Source organism: Bos taurus, chromosome 2, assembly GCF_002263795.3.
Source record: "Bos taurus isolate L1 Dominette 01449 registration number 42190680 breed Hereford chromosome 2, ARS-UCD2.0, whole genome shotgun sequence".
In the NCBI taxonomy this organism is placed as follows: Eukaryota; Metazoa; Chordata; class Mammalia; order Artiodactyla; family Bovidae; genus Bos; species Bos taurus.
Genome location: NC_037329.1, coordinates 127642754 through 127661201, shown reverse-complemented (window position 1 = coordinate 127661201; position 18448 = coordinate 127642754). Strand labels below are relative to the sequence as shown.

Here is an 18448-nt window from a genome sequence, read left to right as displayed (position 1 = left end):
TTGTTTTTAGTTTTTGGTTACATGTGTGGCATGTGGGATCTTAGTTCCCTGAACAGGGATCGAACCTGCACCCGCCTACATTCGAAGCACTGAGTCTTAACCACTGGACCACCAGGGAAGTCCCTACTGTGTGTGTTTTGAATGTTGCCTGGTCATCAGCTACTCAAGGAAATGACTATATCGCTGTCATCTCACTGTCAAACCACTGTTTTTTAGATCCACAGGTGTGAGAATTGGAGGAGATCTTAGGGGTTGAAGTTTACCTTCTCTTTTTACAGATAAGGGAACCCATTTAAATGGCGATTTAAATGATATCCTCAGGGTCATAGGACTAGTTTTTAAATCTTGAGGCAGTCTGTCTCCACGTTGGATCACAAATGTCTTCCCTACAGTTAAATTCAGGATGTGCTCAGGGAATAAGAACTCCTTGTAAAACCACTGGAATAAAAGCATAATGTCAGCAAGGATTAAATCTGAGTCTTCAGTTTTTCCTTGTTTTATATCAGCTGCTCTGCTGATACAGGTGAGTTAGCTGTGTAGCTTAATACTTTATTAAGCACAAGAAGAAATCTAGGAATTGTCAATAAAATTGAACCAAAATCTTAATGTCTTCCCTCATAATTCAATCAATAAAGAATCTGCCTGCCTGCAATGCAGGAGAACTGGGTTCGATTCCTGGGTCAGGAAGATCCTCTGGAGAAAGAAATGGCAACTCACTCCAGTACTGTCGCCTGGAGAATCCCATGGATAGACAAGCCTGGCAGGCTACAGTCCATGGGATCACGAGAGTCAGACATGGCTGAGCAACTAACCCACCACCATCACGTGTCTGTACCCAAGACTATTCATAGCATCATCTTTCATGAAACTAAACAATTATTTAAAATCATTATAAGATTATTAAGTTTTTAGTCTTTTATTCTTAGTATCAAATCTATCTCTGACCTGTCTCATTGTACATAAGGAGACTTTGCTATAACAAGTGGTTGCACACACACACACACACACACACACACACACACACACACGGTGAAAAGTTGTCTTGTTTTCAAACAGGCCTTGTTTCTCTTGGATGCTTTCCCTTAATATCCAACAGCCAAATGTGGAAACTGTAAAAGGAAAGTGAACATTTTATTACAGATGCACCCTTACACACTCAATATTGTACACATACTGATTCTGATTTGATCTTTTGAAACTTATGTTGCCCAAAATGTTACTTTATCACAAAGGCCTTATAACAAATAACCTTTATCACAAAGTTCTTTCAAAAAGTCTGAATTGGAAGACTTCTTGGGTAAATCTCATTTCATACAGCTCTTTACATGGATCATTCATGGTCACCTACCTGGCTTTTGTTTGAACACCTCCGGTGAAAGGAGACAAGTCACCATGTGAAGTAGTTCCATAACATCTTATGGAAAAACCTGAATGAACTTAATTGGCCAACCCAATAGTGTCATCTGTCATCCAAGGATGAGATGGGTATCCTTGGGGTTGGTGAGTGTCCCACCCTAGGAAGTGCTGAGCATGATCTGGGCAATCAGTGAAGGAATGTCCTTTCTAACCTCTTGTAGTCTGCTTCTATGACCTACAATAAGGGCATTTTATAATGTTTAAGATGTCTTTTTGGGTAGTTTACAAAAAAAATCATTCCTGGATTTATCAGCTTGGGAAGTTCATATTCTTGCATTTCAAATGCAAGCTATAAGTATTATCCTGCTGAAAAAATGGTTCTACTCAGCTGTAAAAAAAAATAAAAAATCAGAAGGAGAAATAGCCATTCTCTAGTAGCTGATCAAAACACATAACACACATACACACATGTGTCTCTGGAGCCAGACAGACACCGATTCAGCTTCCTCCTGTACCATCTACTAGCTCTGTCATTTTGGACAAGTGACTCATCTTTAGATGGGAAGACTTATTCTTACGCAGAGTTTTTGTGAGGATAAAAATCAGATAATGTTGAAAAGCTTCCAGCACAGACTCAGAAACAGTAGGCTTGCAGTAAGCGATGGCTGTGAGACTTAACACATTCCATTGTGGTTGTCTGATGCTGGGAGGGATCGGGGGCAGGAGGAGAAGGGGACGACAGAGGATGAGATGGTTGGATGGCATCACTGACTCGATGGATATGAATCTGCGTGAACTCCGGCAGTTGGTGATGGACAGGGAGGCCTGGTGTGCTGCGATTCACGGGGTTGCAAAGAGTCAGACGACTGAGCGACTGAACTGAACTGAAACCCCTAGTCATAAACTTTCATGATCACGTGGTGGCTTGCATTAGACAGAATGTAGTCACAGATACCATGACCTCATTTGACTTTCAGAACAACCCCCTGAGGTAGAACAAAGGTTACTGTTCTTTTTTTAACCAGTGAGAGAAGTCAAAGGTCTTGCCTACATCAGACCTTGCAGAGAAGTGACTAGAATCCAGGACTTACTGTACCAGGGACACACTCTATTTCACCTGCTCCCGCTGGGGCTGGTGTTAGATGGGGTTCCCCAGTTTCCCTTCATTTGTTCAGCAAGTATTTACTGCAGCTCAAATAATTGAGGTGGATATTTGTCCTATTTGTGGTATCTTCATGAGCAGAGTGCTTCATATATAACAGTTGCTCAATAAATACTTGTGGAATGAATGGATGGATTAAACCAGTTTCCTGAGTCCTTTCACTGGATTACCCTGCTTCTGCTAAAGGGACAAGAGCACTCGCAGGGGCCTGGGAGAGACTGGCTGTTGGGAGAAGCCAGTGGCTATAGAGAGAAGCTGATTCAAGATGAGGCAGATTATACACGACCACGTGGGTGATCCCAGGATAATTACACTTGGTAAAAGAAGCCAGACAAGAATACATGCCATGTGGTTCCACTTACGTAAAGTTAGAGAAAAGGTAAGCTAATCCATTTCATGGCAAATAGATGGGGAAACAGTGGAAACAGTGGCTGCAGCCGTGAAATTAAAAGACTCTTACTCCTTGGAAGGAAAGTTATGACCAACCTAGACAGCATATTAAAAAGCAGAGACATTACTTTGCCAACAAAGGTCCATCTAGTCAAGGCTATGGTTTTTCCAGTGATCATGTATGGATGTAAGAGTTGGACTATAAAGAAAGCTGAGCACAGAAGAATTGATGCTTTTGAACTGTAGTGTTGGAGAAGACTCTTGAGAGTCCCTTGGACTGCAAGGAGATCCACCCAGTCCATCCTAAAGGAGATCAGTCCTGTGTTCATTGGAAGGACTGATGTTGAAGCTGAGACTCCAATACTTTGGCCAGCTGATGTGAAGAGCTGACTCATTGGAAAAGACCCTGATGCTGGGAAAGAATGAGGGCAGGAGGAGAAGGGGACGACAGGATGAGATGGTTGGATGGCATCACTGACTCAATGGACATGGGTTTGGGTGGACTCCAGGAGTTGGTGATGGACAGGGAGGCCTGGCATCCTGTGGTTCATGGGGTTGCAAAGAGTCGGACACGACACGACTGAGTGACTGAACGGAACTGAACTGAACTGAAGCTAATCCATGGGACAGAAAGCAGTTCAGTAGTTGCCTGGGGATGCAACAGGATGGAGTTGGGAGGGAGCAGTTTCTAAGAGGCAGGATGAAATCTTTGATGGTGAATATGTTCTTTTCCTTCAAAACATTATTTATGTATTTGGCTGTATCAAGTCTTAATTGCGGCATGCAAGATTTTCATTGTGTATATGAGATCCTTCATTGCGGCGCACAGCTCTTAATTGTGGCACGCAGCCTCTCTAGTTGTGGCAGGAGGGCTCAGTAGTTACAGCACATGGACTTAGTTGCCCGGGGACATGTGGGATCTTAGTTCCCTGACCAACAATTGAACCGGCACCCGCTGCATTGGAAGGTAGATTCTTAACTACTGGATCACTAGGGAAGTCCTGACACATATGTTCTTACCTTGGTGTGGTCATGGTGTGGTTTCAGGGGTGTATAAATATGTTTAAAGATATCAAATTATATACTTAATATGTGCAGTTTGTTGTCAAGTATACCTCCAGAAAGCTGTTTCAAGAGGAAGAGGAGCACAGAGATAAAGGAGAAGAAGAGGTGGGTTTTCTCTGTAGGTTCTCAGTTTGGCCCCTACAGACCTGAATACCAAGGTCCGCAATAAGGCTGCTTCTGTGTCCCCCTAGTGGTCGGTATCTTGGCCTGCTGGGTGAGAAGGCCAACCTCAGCATCAGTTGTGAGATTACCTAAGGCAACACACATCAGAGTACATTGTGAACTGCGAGTGCAGGTCAAAGGGTGGAAGGCAGTGGGGTCTCAGGGAACGAGCCCTGACCTTCTTCCCAGCCCTACAATGTCACCTAGACTGTCAGCGATTAGTCGAGCTGCATGTCTCTTGACTCACTGACCCCAGATCCCTGTACTACAAGCTTTCTCGTGTCCACTGGCTGTAATTTATCCCTCTCTTCCTCTCAGAAGTTAGACAGTCATGGCTCCGCTCCGAAGTCCAGCAAATGAGGGGACTGGACTTCCTGGCCCCTGTGGGCCTCTGCCGTTTGCAGCGCGGGATTCTATCACCTTCCTCTCGAACTATTAGCCCACTTCAGTGACTCCAGATGGGGAGGAGACGTGGCCAGGGTCAGTTCCCACATCCCTGACCCTCAGTGACTTTGAGGCATCAGGGAGATGGGAGCATCTACTACCTCCCTACCCCCAACCAACACACACACACACACACACACACACACACGCACACGCACACTCACACGTATTGTGGATTTGCTTCTCCTCCAGTGCTCCTTACTTCATTTTCATTTGTTAACGTACATACCCCAGGTATCTTTAAGTCCATTGACTCCAAACCTATGACATTAATAGGTTAAAAATCTTACCTTCCAGAAAGATTGGTCGTCAAAATAGTGAATCTTGTGAGTTGATTTCCATATGTTGAGGTTTAAGAGCAAACCTGTTTAAGTTCATAAATAAATGTTACACATTTAGAGGATTGCATTGTCTCAAAGTTAATCAGACTATCGTATCTCACCTATGATAACTCAACAGAAATCCTTTTATCTTCCACAACCTAGAGATAGACACACTGAAGCACTGTCCTTCCTGGATCAGTTTAATTAGTTCTACAGAGATCTTTTAAAAGGAACTGGTAAGAACAAATATATCCAAAGTATTTAGATTATACTGAGAGGTATATGATAGTCATGGATCTAACACGCTTCCCAAGACAGAGAAGAAGGACTCTGTTGGACAAAGCCCCACTTGAAAGCTGATTCATTTAAACACAAGAGCTACCATGGAGAGCAACTCAAACAGCCACCCTCGCAGGTTCATCCTCCCTGGTTCCAAGAAAGTCACAGTGACCTCAGCTCCAGATTCCACTGGTTAGGAAAGCAGGTAATAACATGTGCTTCTGTGCTTGTTCTTGTCAGCCGTCCCACCTCTGCCCAGAGAGCTAGGGCCCTGTGTATTCCCCCAGCTGCTCAAAGTGGAATTTCCAGGACATAAAGTCATGCTTACCTTTCATGTGAAGCAGGGAAACGCCATTGATAGACTTATCTGTGCATTTTTAATGATGATCCATCCCAGTATATTAAACAGTAAGATTAACAAGAGTAGGCGTGTGCTCATTCACACTTGCCTCTCACAGTGTGTGCCTTTAACTGATATTGGCATGGAGAGTGTAATCGACACACCTCATTTAGCTAGAATTACTCATAAATGAACCTCTGTTGCCTACATATATTTTTCAGGTAGTTGAGGCTTACTCATCACTGATGAAAATCCATCTAAAATATATTTTCTTGTCTTGTGAGACAACACTGAACACATTTAGACTTTTTAAAAAAAATTAGAGCTGCTGATAGGAATATCCAATTATCAAAGGCGCTGTATAACGTGGAGAAGGGCCACAGCTGCTGAAAGTTACTGGCCTGTTCTCTGGCAGCCCAAGCTTCTCATGTTCTTGTGTCTGGTTTTAAGAATTTATTTTCTCCTGCTAGGCTCTTTGTTCTTACTGCTAACTTCTAGCAGTGTGTCTCACCTCTGGAAACCTACCTCTAATCTGCTATTTTTAATCTGCCTGAACTGGGAAAACCTTTAACCATGCTTGATAAGATTCTTTTTATTTTCTCTCTCTCTCTCTTTCGGCTGTACCACACAGCATGTGAGATCCTACTTCCCTGACCAGGGATGGAACCTGTGCCCCTGGAGTGGAGGCACAGAGTCTTAACCATTGTACCACCAGGGAAGTCGCCAAGATTGTTTCTTACCTAAGTGCCTATGGGAGGGCTTCACAGAAAGGGGTCTCTTCATGGGTAAAATGCTTGATTTTAGGGGGTCAATTTAGTGCCATCCTGGCTTCTTGGAGGCCTCTTTCCCCTTATACTGTCCACATAAATTTTTTTTTAACTTGGGGAAATATTAGGGAATGTCTTTGTGGTACACAACACATGGAAGGCTGTCTTTCTTTTTCTTTTCTTGGCCAAGTGGCATGCAGGATCTTAGCTCCCCGACCAGGGATTGAACCTGCGACGCTGAAGTGGAAGTGCAGAGTCCTAACCACTGGGCCACCAGGGAAATCCTGTCCAGGTACTTTTCAATCACCAGTTTCCTCAAGTAGAAAGCAACATATAAGGATGAAAGCTCATTGTTCTTAACTCTTAAAGGAATAATAGGAGTGTCTTTATTCTCTTTCTTGATCTCAGTGAAGCATGGGAAGCCCTCTGAGTTGCTTTACAAGACAGCACAATTCAGTGTCACTTGGTCTACGCTGGTTGCAGTGGTGAATGGCATGAGCGCCCAGGTGTAGGACTGCCAAATAAGATGCAGGATGCTCAGTTAATTCTGAATTCTGAGTTGGCAGAATTCTGGCAAAATTCAAAAATCTGGCAACTCTCTTTGGGGTTGGACTGCCACCACCAAGAGAATGTAAACTTACGGCAGGAGGCCTTGTTCTCATCTGCATTTAATCAGTTGTCTCAGACTCTGTTGAAAGCTGAGGCCAATTGGTACCTTAAAGCAATTCTAGCCAATCTCATTCTCGAAAATTCCAGAAAGCACTTTCGGGACTTTCCTGGTAGCCCAATGGTTAAGACTCTGTGCTTCCAATGCAGGGGATATGGCTTCAATCCCTGGTCAGGGAACCAAGATTCCGCATGCCATTGTTGTTCAGTCACTAAGTGGTGTCTGACTCTGTCACCCCTTGGACTGCAGTATGCCAGGCTTTCCTGTCCTTCACCATTTCCCGACGTTTGCTCAAACTCATGTCCATCGAGTCACTGACGCCATCCAACCATGCTGTGTGGCCCAGAAAAAGTACTATCATACATGTTTTAGAGCTGAAAGGATGCCAAATGATTAGTTACTATAATCCATCCACTTTATAGAAAGCCAGCCAATGCCTGGCTTTGAAAGAGTAAAGTGACATGGTCACACCATTCACCCAAGGTCACACCATTCTTTAGTGTCTGCTTTGGCTATTTTGTCTCTTATTTGGCGTTCACTCCATGCTTAGAGACACAATATGTGAGAGTCTAACCAAGAAAAGGTATTTACCTGTAGAATAACAGTGAACAATTCTGGACAGAAAGCATGTTTTCATCTTGTGTATAAGTAAGAGGCAAATTGCTGTCTCCCCAAGATTCTTTTGGGACTTCCCTGGTGGTCCAATGGCTAGGACTCTGCACTTTCAGTTTGATCCCTGGTCAGGCAACTAGATCCCACATGCCATGTGTGTTTTGGGGGCTTCCCTGGTGGCTGAGATAATAAAGAATCTGCCTGCAATGTGGGAGACCTGGGTTCGATCCCTGGGTCAGGAAGATCCCCTGGTGAAGGGAATGGCTACCCACTCCAGTATTCTTGCCTGGAGAAGTCCATGGACAGAGAAGCCTGGTAGGCTACAGTCCAGAGGGTCGCAAAGATTTGGACATGACTGAGCGACTTTCACACTCACACTTGCAAGATTCTTTGCTCTTCTGTCACATTGCAGAAGTAAAAACATACTTCAGTCCTCTGCCTACAGACCTCTAATGGCCTCTCATCCCAGAATGATCTGGCTCCTTGCTACCACTCTGTCTCCAACCCCTTCCCCTCTCCCCATCTCTCCAGCTACATCAGCTACACTGACATCCTGGCTATTCCCCAAACAAGCAAAGGATGCTCCTGCCTCAGTGCCTCTGGCCTTGCTGTCCCTTTTCATGGAAAGTTCTTCTCCCAAATAAATACACAGTATGTCTCCCTCCTTCTTTGCAGTCAAGTCCTTGCTTAAAGGTCAACTTCTTAGATAGGCCTTCCTTACCACCCTTCCTAAAGAGCACCCCACTCTCACCATGACTCTGCATTTCCCTACCCTGATTTATTTCTCAGCATAGTGCTTATCACCATCTGATGTACCGTATTTTTTTCTGTTTATGGTGAAAGCTCCTTCTCCACCTAGAGTATCAACTCGGTATGACCAGGGAATTTGGTTTGTTCACTGCTGTGTCCCTAGTACCTCGTCTATTTGCTGAACAAAATAGCAGTATAAGTGTTATCAGGGAATAAAAGGTAAGCTCTGTAAGCATCAGGGTTTCCTTAGTCTTCTGTACAAAATTCAGTGAAATCACCAGTCCTGGGCTCAAGAGGCTATAGTGTTCAGGTGACCTCTGAGGGCCTTCCCAATTCTGAAATTTTGTGATTCTGTGTTCATTTGTTTTTTTAAATCAAGATATGAGCCCTTCGCCTTATTTGGCTGGAGCTGAAGGGGTGGGTTCATGGGGAAGGAGATGGACACATACATGCCCAACCATGGGGCAGTTGCAATCTCGGCCCAGACCCTGTGCCCTGGACGATGGTGGAAGAAGTGTGGTCTCACACTGACCTGTCAAGAGGCCAGAGGCCACACCCATGACGATGGTGAAGGCCAGCGCCCCGAGGTCGATGAGTACCTTGTAGCCGAGCCTAGAAATGACAAAGCAGAGGTGGTCACATTGGGGCATCAGGCCGCAAAGACCACTGGGGATCAAAAGGACTATGTGCATCAGTACTGACGCTGCCAGCAAGGCCGCCAGGAGAGCAAATGTCCCTCCCCAGGAAGCCCCTTCCCATCACTCTCCTGACGCTGCCAGCAAGGCCGCCAGGAGAGCAAATGTCCCTCCCCAGGAAGCCCCTTCCCATCACTCTCCTGACGCTGCCAGCAAGGCTGCCAGGAGAGCAAATGTCCCTCCCCAGGAAGCCCCTTCCCATCACTCTCCTGACGCTGCCAGCAAGGCTGCCAGGAGAGCAAATGTCCCTCCCCAGGAAGCCCCTTCCCATCACTCTCCTGACGCTGCCAGCAAGGCTGCCAGGAGAGCAAATGTCCCTCCCCAGGAAGCCCCTTCCCATCACTCTCCTGCAAAGCTGCTCAGACACGTAGGAGGGATTTCAAGATCCTCTTTGGCTTAGTTTAGTTCGTGGATAATGAACTAGGCCATAAGTCAGAAAACCCAGTTCAAGTCCCAGTTCTGTCACTAGCTGTGTGACCCTGGGCACTTAACCTTGGAGTCCTGAGTTTCCTCATTAGGCAATTAAAGATAAAGGTTTTATGTCTCTCAGGGCAAGAAAAAGAAAGGTTTTATGTCTATAAGGGCAAGATAGGGTACAACTTGGCCAACAGACCCATCTCCCCTGCCCACCCCCCCTTGAACATACTTCCCTGTCTTCTCTCCTTCAAAGCAACCCCAAGGCTTCACTGTAAACTATTAAACGGTGGGGTGGGGAGGTAGGTGGGAGTGGGATTTGGGATGGTGGGACACATGTACACCCAGGGCTGATTCATGTCGATGTATGGCAAAAACCACCACAATGTTGTAAAGTAATTAGCCTCTAATTAAAAAATCTAAATTAATAATAAATAAATAAGCTATTAAGCGGCCCTTGGAGGACATCTATGTGACCCTGTAGTAGGCAAAAATGTCTTAAACAGGACACATAAAAACTCAACATAGAGGGAACAATGATACATTGAACTATAATAAAATTAAGAACTTCTGTTCATCAAAAGACATCATTAAGAAAGTGAAAAATAACCCACAAAACTGGGGAAGCTATTTACAGTACATATATCTGACAAAAGACCAATATCCAGAATTTTTAAATAATTCCTAGAAATCAGTGCTCGCTTCAGCAGCACATATACTAAAATTGGAACGATACAGAGAAGATTAGCATGGCCCCTGCGCAAGGATGACACGCAAATTCGTGAAGTGTTCCATATTTTTGCTTCCTGGTTCAGTACCCCAGGAAAAAAAAATCCCTAGAAATCAATAAGAAAAAGTCAGAACATACAACAGAAAAGTAGGCAAAAGAAATTGAACAGACATTTCCAAAGAGGAGGTATTCAAATGCCAAAAAAAGTACTACGCTTAAGTAGTCATCAAGCAAATGAATATTAAAACAGTAAGTTTGATGTCTAAATTATATATTAGGTAAAGGAAGCTCTCAGTTTCTACTGTATAAACCCCAATAGAAAACTGAAAGTATCCACTGAAGCAGATTGTATGAAAACTGTACGATCCAACTCAACTTCTAGGCATACACTCAACAGAAGCGCATTTGTAGGTTCAAAAAAAAAGTGCTAGCACATTCATAACAACAATACTAGCTCCACACTAGGAACTACCCATTGCTCATCGACAATGGGTAAATTGTGCTGTGTTCATATAATGGAACTCTGTTCTATGTTTTCTTAAATGTTGTATTTGCCACTCATTTATTGCAGGGCCAAACTAAGTGTCAACATTGTTTACCTCGATCTCTCATAAGTCAACTTTCATTGCAAGCCCCCAACTGGAAGCTCTAACATTTGTGTTTTCACTTTCGGCCTATAGGGGACATCCCTGTGTCCCTCCCCTGCCACTCTAGTCCTAAAGACATAGTCTCTGCTGCCGTCTCTCTCTACTGCCTGGTCCCTGCATGTGATAAGCTTTCACGTGTCCCTGCATGGTATGTCCTGCCTCTCATTTCCAGGGCAATTGGAACACTGAAGTTTCCGTTCAATGACATTGACCTCTCCATGTTGTCATTCAGTTGCCTTTATCAATTAAGCCCAAGCACAAATCAATGTTATTCGCCAATGAAAATGAACAATCTACAGAGATAACGACATGGATGGATCTCACAACTTCAAAGTTGAGTGAAAGAAGCCAAGAAGAACACAAGAGCAGACCTCCTGTATGATTTTATGCATTCAAAGGACAAAAACAGGCAAGACTGATTGCTGCTCTTAGAAGTCAGGTTGGTGGTTGCCCTGGGACAGGACACAGAGTTCTGTGTGCTGGTTATTGGCTGTGTCAGAAGTCACTAAGTGGTATTCTTATGATATATTAAAAATTTTTTTTTGTTTATTTTGGCTGTGCTGGGGCTTTGGTGCTATGGCGTGGGTTTTTCTCTAGTTATAGTGAGTGGAGGCTACTCTCTGGTTGCAGTATGTGGGCTTCTCATAGCAGTGGCTTCTCTTTTTGCAGAGCGCAGGTTCTAGGGCGCTGGCTTAATAGCTGTGGAGCACAGGCTTAGTTGTTCTGTGCCATGTGGGATCTTCCCGGACCAGGGATGGAGCCTGTATCTCCTGCATTGACAGGTGGATTCTTTACCACAGGACCATCAGGGAAGCCAACCCTTATGATACTTGACTATTCTGGAAGTAGATTGTATTACAAGAAAAAAGTTTCTTAAAAAAGTAGTAAGTGTAGAATAAAATTGAAAAGCGAAAGTCACTAAGTCGTGTTGACTCTTTGCGACCCCATGGAATAGTCCATGGAATTCTTCAGGCCAGAATACTGGAGTGAGTAGCCATTCCCTTCTCCGGATGATCTTCCTGACCCAAGAATCGAACCAGGGTCTCCTGCATTGTACGTAGATTAAAGGCTAAACCCAAATCTGCTACTTACAACCCAAATTCCCTCTATCCTACTGCCATCTGAGAGTGGAAATGGATGAGGCAGAAATGGCTGTGTTAACATTCCCCACACAGGGTGGGCTCCTTGCGCCAGGGCCTCAGCCTCTACAGTTCACCATCTGAAAGTCCCTCCTTCACAAATGGGAGGAGCAGGTTAGGAAAGTGAACCAAGGGTCCCATAGCTACGTAGCTTGGAATGGGTGTTTCTAGGGATTCAAACCAGGCAGCTCTGCCTACCCACAAAAGTGGCCAAATCTCCACATCGGCGGGCTCCCTTCTCAGATTTGGCCAGGTCTGCATTCCAGGGATACTATTATTTATCTATTTGTTTATGGCTGCGCTGGGTCTTCATTGCTGAGTGTGGGCTTTATCTAGTTGTGGCGAGCGGGGGCTACTCTCTGGTTGTGGTGTTCAGGCTTCTCATTGCAGTGGCTTCTCTTGTGGCAGAGCACAGGCTGTAGAGTGCAAGGCTTCAGCAGTTGCAGTTCCTGGGCTTAGGGCACAGGCTCAGTAGTTGTGGTGCTCGGGCTTAGTGACCACCCAGCATGCGGATTTTATCTCCTGCCTTGGCAGGCGGATTCTTTACCCCTGAACCACCAGGGAAGTCCCAGAGATTTGTTTTTAATATTTTTCTTTAAAGTGAAGTTGTTCAGTCCTGTCCGACTCTTTGCAACCCTACGGACTGTAGCCTACCAGGCTCCTCCGTTCATAGGATTTTCCAGGCAAGGGCACTGGAGTAGGTTGGCATTTCCTTCTCCAGGGGATCTTCCCAACCCAGGGATCGAACCTAGGTCTTCCACGTTGCAGGCAGATGCTTTACCATCTGAGCCACCAGGGAAGCCCATATATTTTTCTTTAAGTAAACTTAAAAAAAAATTTTAATAAATCTATTTAAAAGGAACTTTGTGTCACTAGCTTAAATGGAAGAGAAGTAGGAGGTAACCAAGACACAGTGAAAAAAAATACTGCTTTAATCTCCTTTAGATGCAGCAGCCGGGGCAAATCTCAGACTGAGGTTTCCTCTGCTGTTGTTGAAGTTGGAGGTCAGCGAGGGTGGGAAGAGTGTGGAGACAGCCCTAAGGGAAGCCTTTTTCCCTGATGTAATCAACCAATTGCGTGAGAACTGCAAAGGGCGCCTGCACTGCGTGATCCGGTGCTTTTCAAGTGTGTCTTCACACCACTTAAAATCCCACAATTTGTGAAAAATGCTCCATCCAGGCTCCAGGCACAGCATCTGACTCATTTACACTCACTCACCTGAATAGGGAAATGGGCAAATACTGTTCGTGGAAAGAATGAAAAGTCATTCTTTGGAATGACGTGTCCGATAACACAGAGCTACTAAAGCAGCTGATCCACACTTCCTGGGAAGTGCTCTGACGACCAGCCCAGTCCTCTCGCCATCTCCATTACATGCAGATGCCCTTCTTACGGAGGCAGCAGCATCAGTAACTATCCTAAAGAAAGGGGCCGTGTGTTGAGTGTTTACTACCTGCCAAGCACTGTCCTGAGCCCTTTCTTGTAAGAAAGTGAAAGCGTCAGTTGCTCAGTGGTGTCTGACTCTTTGTGACGCCATGGACTGTAGCCCACCAGGCTCCTCTGTCCACGGGACTCTCCAGGCAAGAGTACTGGAGTGAGTTGCCATTTCCTCCTGGGATTGAACCCAAGTCTTCTACATTGTAGGCAGATTTTTTACTGTCTGAGCCACTGGCGAAGCCTTGAGCCCTTTCTTATATGTTGCTGAATCTTCACAGCAGCCCTGGGATGTGCATCTTATCATCCTATTTTACAGATAGAAAACTGAGACTTTAGAGAGAGTTTGAATACCATGCCCAAAGTCACACAACTGTTAAGTGTGACCCTGCTCTATTTGTCCCCGAAGCCTGTGCCCTTTACTTCCAGCAGACCAGAGGCCACCCCGAGAGAGGTCATTGCTGTCACTGTGCCCTTCCCTTTGCCAAGTTCCTGCAGACGAGAGAAGACTAATACTTGGTCCTCAGCTGTCTCATCCTGATGAGACTTGACTTGGAGACGGTGCTGGAGTCAGGCTCACGCAGCTCTCATCTCCTCTCAACTCCATGTTTGGGAGTATCCCTTTGATGGCTTGAAATCAGCCATGGTGAGAGTATTGGCACCAGAGTAATCAGTAAATGCTCTAAGTCAGGGCTTTGTTTCACCAGAAAGCCAGTTGTTAATCCCTTAGCAGCGGATTGGTTGTTTGTTTTGCTTTGTTTCTATTTTTTGCTATAGGGCAACACCTCTCGAACCTGAACTTGCAGGAGAAGCACATACAGGACTTGAGAAAACAGACTGCTGGGTCTAATTGTGTGGGTCTGGGGTCGGGGAGGATTTGCATTTTTATCAAGTCCCAGGAGATACTGTTGCTGTTGAGAACCACTGTTCTGGGAGAGCCAGAGAATCACAGAATTCGGGGGAGGGGAGGTCAAGTGATCCAGAAGTTCCAGGTCAGCAGCCCACAAGCAGAATTTGGTTCACACAGTGTTTCTAATGGGGATTTCCCTGTAGCTGAGATGGTAAAGAATCTGCTTGCAATGCAAGAGACCCAGGTTGGATCCCTGGGTCAGGAAGATCCCCTGGAGAAGGAAATGGCAACCCACTCCAGTATCCTTGCCTGGAGAATTTCATGGACAGGGGAGCCCATGGGGTCGCAAAGAGTTGGACATAACTGAAGCGACTTAGCACGCATGTGTTTCTAATGATTTTGAATCTTTTGCCAATACTTGGGGAGTATGTGCATAACTCTGGATTTCTGCCTTCTCTTTAAAAGTCATTAGAGGGAGGAGGGTTCAGGATGGGGAACACATGTATACCTGTGGCAGATTCATTTTGATATTTGGCAAAACTAATACAATTATGTAAAGTTTAAAAATAAAATAAAATAAAAAAAAAGAAAAGTATCAGTATCTGACAATACTGATCCCGAGTCTCTGGATGGTTTAAGCTGCCAGGCACTGAAGAACAAATGCCCGTGGTTTCCTCCCCCTGCTGGTCTCATTTTTAACCTTACCTGCCATGGACGGAGGAGCCTGGTAGGCTGCAGTCCATGGGGTCGCAAAAGAGTCAGACATGACTGAGCGACTTCACTTTCACTTTTCACTTTCATGCATTGGAGAAGGAAATGGCAACCCACTCCAGTGTTTTTGCCTGGAGAATCCCAGGGACAGGGGAGCCTGGTGGGCTGCCGTCTATGGGGTTGCACAAAGTCGGACATGACTGAAGCGACTTAGCAGCAGCAGCAGCAGCAGCAGCCTGGTCCCTACAGGCATCTGAGTGTAGGACCCTGCTAGATCAACCCGTCGTTTTATAGAGGGGGACTCAGGGCCCGGGAGAGAGGAAAGAGATTGCCGACAGTCACACAGTTATTAAAACAGCAGCAGGAACACCTTTGGAGTCCGTTACTGAGATGCCTTGTTTCACATACACCATCCTCTCCTCATCCCCAAATGGGATCCTCCTCATCCCTAAGCAGCTCAAGGATGTATGTCTCATTTGCTCATAGATGATCCCTATAATCTGGGGCTATGGTTGTCTCTGTTGTTGGAATTATAAGGAACTAGCTCTCCATGATTTCTCTGAGATGCTTCCAAACACAATTTCTCATCACCCACCGCTGGTGCTCACCACCTCGACAGCCAGCTTCCAGCCATGTGACTTCAGACAGCTAACTCCCCCAAGGTATCATTTCTTAGGGAAAGCTAATAACACCTCACCAGGTAGTTGTGAGGATTAAATAAGATGGTACACCTAATGATTTTAGCTTAATGCCTAGTACTTAGAAAGCAGTCAATAAATAGTCCTGATTGTCATCAGTAATTTTATTGTTGTTATCACTGTATGGGTTCATCTGGAAAAATCTATTCCTGTATCATGCACAAGTCACTCTTTCATTATGTGTGAGCCACATTCAGAAGATAAGTTCAGAAGAAAAACCCAGAAAGCGAGAACAAGAAGATAACAACTTTCAGAAAGCTATGGTCAGAGTTCTGATCACTGCTGTCTATGAGTCTGAGTGAACTCCGGGAGTTGGTGATGGACAGGGAGGCCTGGCATGCTGCGATTCATGGGGTCGCAAAGAGTCGGACACGACTGAGCGACTGATCTGATCTGATCTGATCTGATTGCCTGGGGGGTGTGGGACCTGACTCTGGTCCAGGGACCCACATTCCCACCTCACAATTGAGACATTAACCACACACTTTTCCTCTCTGGGTCCTAGGGATGAGCAGTATTCAGCATTTTCCTACATGAACATATCACATATCAAATCCTTTTAACCACACAGTGCTTAGCATCCAACACCCCTATGCGAGGAAGTACTACCATTATCTTCATTTGCCATGGGGAGACAGAGGCTCAGAGAGGTTAGGTAGCATGGCCCAGGTCAAGACCTCATGGTTATTTCACCACCACCTAAATCACCAGGGGCCGAGAAATGGACTCAGTTGGTTTGGGCCTGACTGCCTCCTCTGTCTACATTTGGAGAGGCCTCAGGACTATCATGGAGAAGGCAATGGCACCCCACTCCAGTACTCTTGCCTGGAAAATGTCATGGATGGAGGAGCCTGGTAGGCTGCAGTCCATGGGGTTGCTAAGAGTCGGACACGACTGAGCGACTTCACTTTCACTTTTCACTTTCATGCATTGGAGAAGGAAATGGCAACCCACTCCAGTGTTCTTGCCTAGAGAATCCCAGGGTCGGCGGAGCCTGGTGGGCTGCCGTCTATAGGATCGCACATGATCTGAAGCGGCTTAGCAGCAGCAGCAGCAGCAGCAGGACTATCAGCTTTTCCTTTCACTTAAGCTAACTGCTTTAGAAAGAAGTGACCTGGACAGTCCATACAAGGTGGGGACTTATCTGGAATTTTGGAATAAATTGGCCAACAGATATTCACTGAAGCCTTCTGACTGCCTGGCCCTGAGTGTATGGCCCTCACCCCCAGCCAAGGACTCTGGGCACACTGCTTCCTGAGATGGATGGAGTGACAGGGGGCTAAGCCAAGTGACCCACGTGGACTTATCGACTCCCTGGGCCTGAAGCGCCATCAGCATGATGTTGACAATCCCTCCAAGCAGACCCGGCAAGCCAAAGGTGTAGTGCACGCCGTAGGTGTCGTGGAGTTGCACCTTTCGCTGGAGACACGCCTGGGGACAAACACCATCATCAGCAGAGCTACATGTGGGACTGCTACACCTTCCCCACCCTTTCCCAGACCCTTGGCATCCAGGGCATCTGGGGGATGGGCATTAGGGCTCAGCTAAATAAGTACTTCTCAGATTTGCGTGTGTACTCACAGCATCTGGGCAGCTCATCCAAATGCAGAGTTGGATTTAGTAGGTCTGGGGCCTGTGATTCTACATTTCTAACAAAGTCCCGGATGATACCAGTGCTGCTGGCCATGGTCCATACTGCTCACATTTGGGGCTGTGTTGGGGGAGCTCAGTTGGTAAAGAATCCTCCTGCAATGCAGGAGACCCCGGCTTGATTCCCAGGTCAGGAAGATCCCCTGGAGAAGGCGTAGGCTACCCACCCCAGTATTCTTGGGCTTCCCTTGTGGCTCAGCTGGTAAAGAATCTCCTGCAATGCCAGAGACCTAGGTTCGATCCCTGGATTAGAAAGATCCCGTGGAGAAGGGAATGGCTACCCACTCCAGTGTTCTGGCCTGGAGAATTCCACTGACTGTATAGTCCATGGGGTTGCAAAGAGTTGGACATGACTGAGCGACTTTCACTTTCACTTTCTTTCACTGAGGGGCCCTCCTGTGCATTATAGGAGGTTCAGCAGTATCCCTGGCCTATACCTTCTAGATGCCAGAAGCAGCCCTCTCCCAGGTATATCCACCAAAACTGTCTCCAGACATTGTCCATGTCCCCAGCGGTTGATTGAAACCCACTGGTCCAGCCCAAACCTAACTCCATCCAAGAGACTACTTGGCTGATTGAAAGGTAAGAAGCTGACCACTCCACCAGAGTCCCAGTCAGCACTCCTTCCATTTCATCACGTGGCCTCCCAGATGGCCGTGAGCCAACAGATGTGGAGGCCAATGCAAATTAAACAATATATCTGTTTATTTGGCTTCGTTGGGTCTTAGTTCCAGCACACAGGGTCTTCCACTGTGGCACACAGACACTAGTGGTGTGCAGGCTCAGTAGTGTGACACACACAGGCTTAGTTGCCCTGCAGTGTATGGGGTCTTAGTTCCCGGGCCTGAGATTGAACCCATGACCCGTGCATTGGAAAGTGGAATCTTAACCACTGGACCACCAGGAAAGGCCTCCAATGCAAATTTTATCAGGCTAGTTCCCTCCTCAGAATCCTCACTGTGTTCAGATTAACAATTCAGACTCTTCAGCTCCCCCAGGAGGTGTTCCTGAGCACCAGCCATCTCTCAAAGCTCTGGTGAGAGACACACTCCCTGATGAACTTGATGCTTCAGCCAAAAGAACATCTGTGTCTTGGTTGGGTCACATGCTCTTCTCACCACTGAGCCTTTGAACACACTATTCCTTCTGCCTGGAGGACATTT

General features: G+C 46.0%; 1 protein-coding gene and 1 non-coding gene across 2 annotated transcripts in view; one reads left to right on the top strand and one right to left on the bottom strand.

Annotated features, from left to right (window-relative positions):
- Nucleotides 1-902: 902 nt before the first annotated feature.
- Nucleotides 903-18448, bottom strand: part of LOC282685 (rhesus-like protein) — a 41026-nt gene continuing 23480 nt past the window's right edge. Inside the window, 4 exon segments of the mRNA NM_174712.3 lie at nt 903-1109; nt 4870-4943; nt 8850-8929; nt 16933-17066. Of these exon segments, the coding sequence (NP_777137.1) occupies nt 1083-1109; nt 4870-4943; nt 8850-8929; nt 16933-17066 (315 nt within the window). The 3' untranslated portion in view covers nt 903-1082.
- LOC112443686 (U6 spliceosomal RNA) lies at nt 10121-10227 on the top strand. The gene has a single exon (XR_003032094.1). It is a non-coding gene; the product is annotated as a U6 spliceosomal RNA (small nuclear RNA).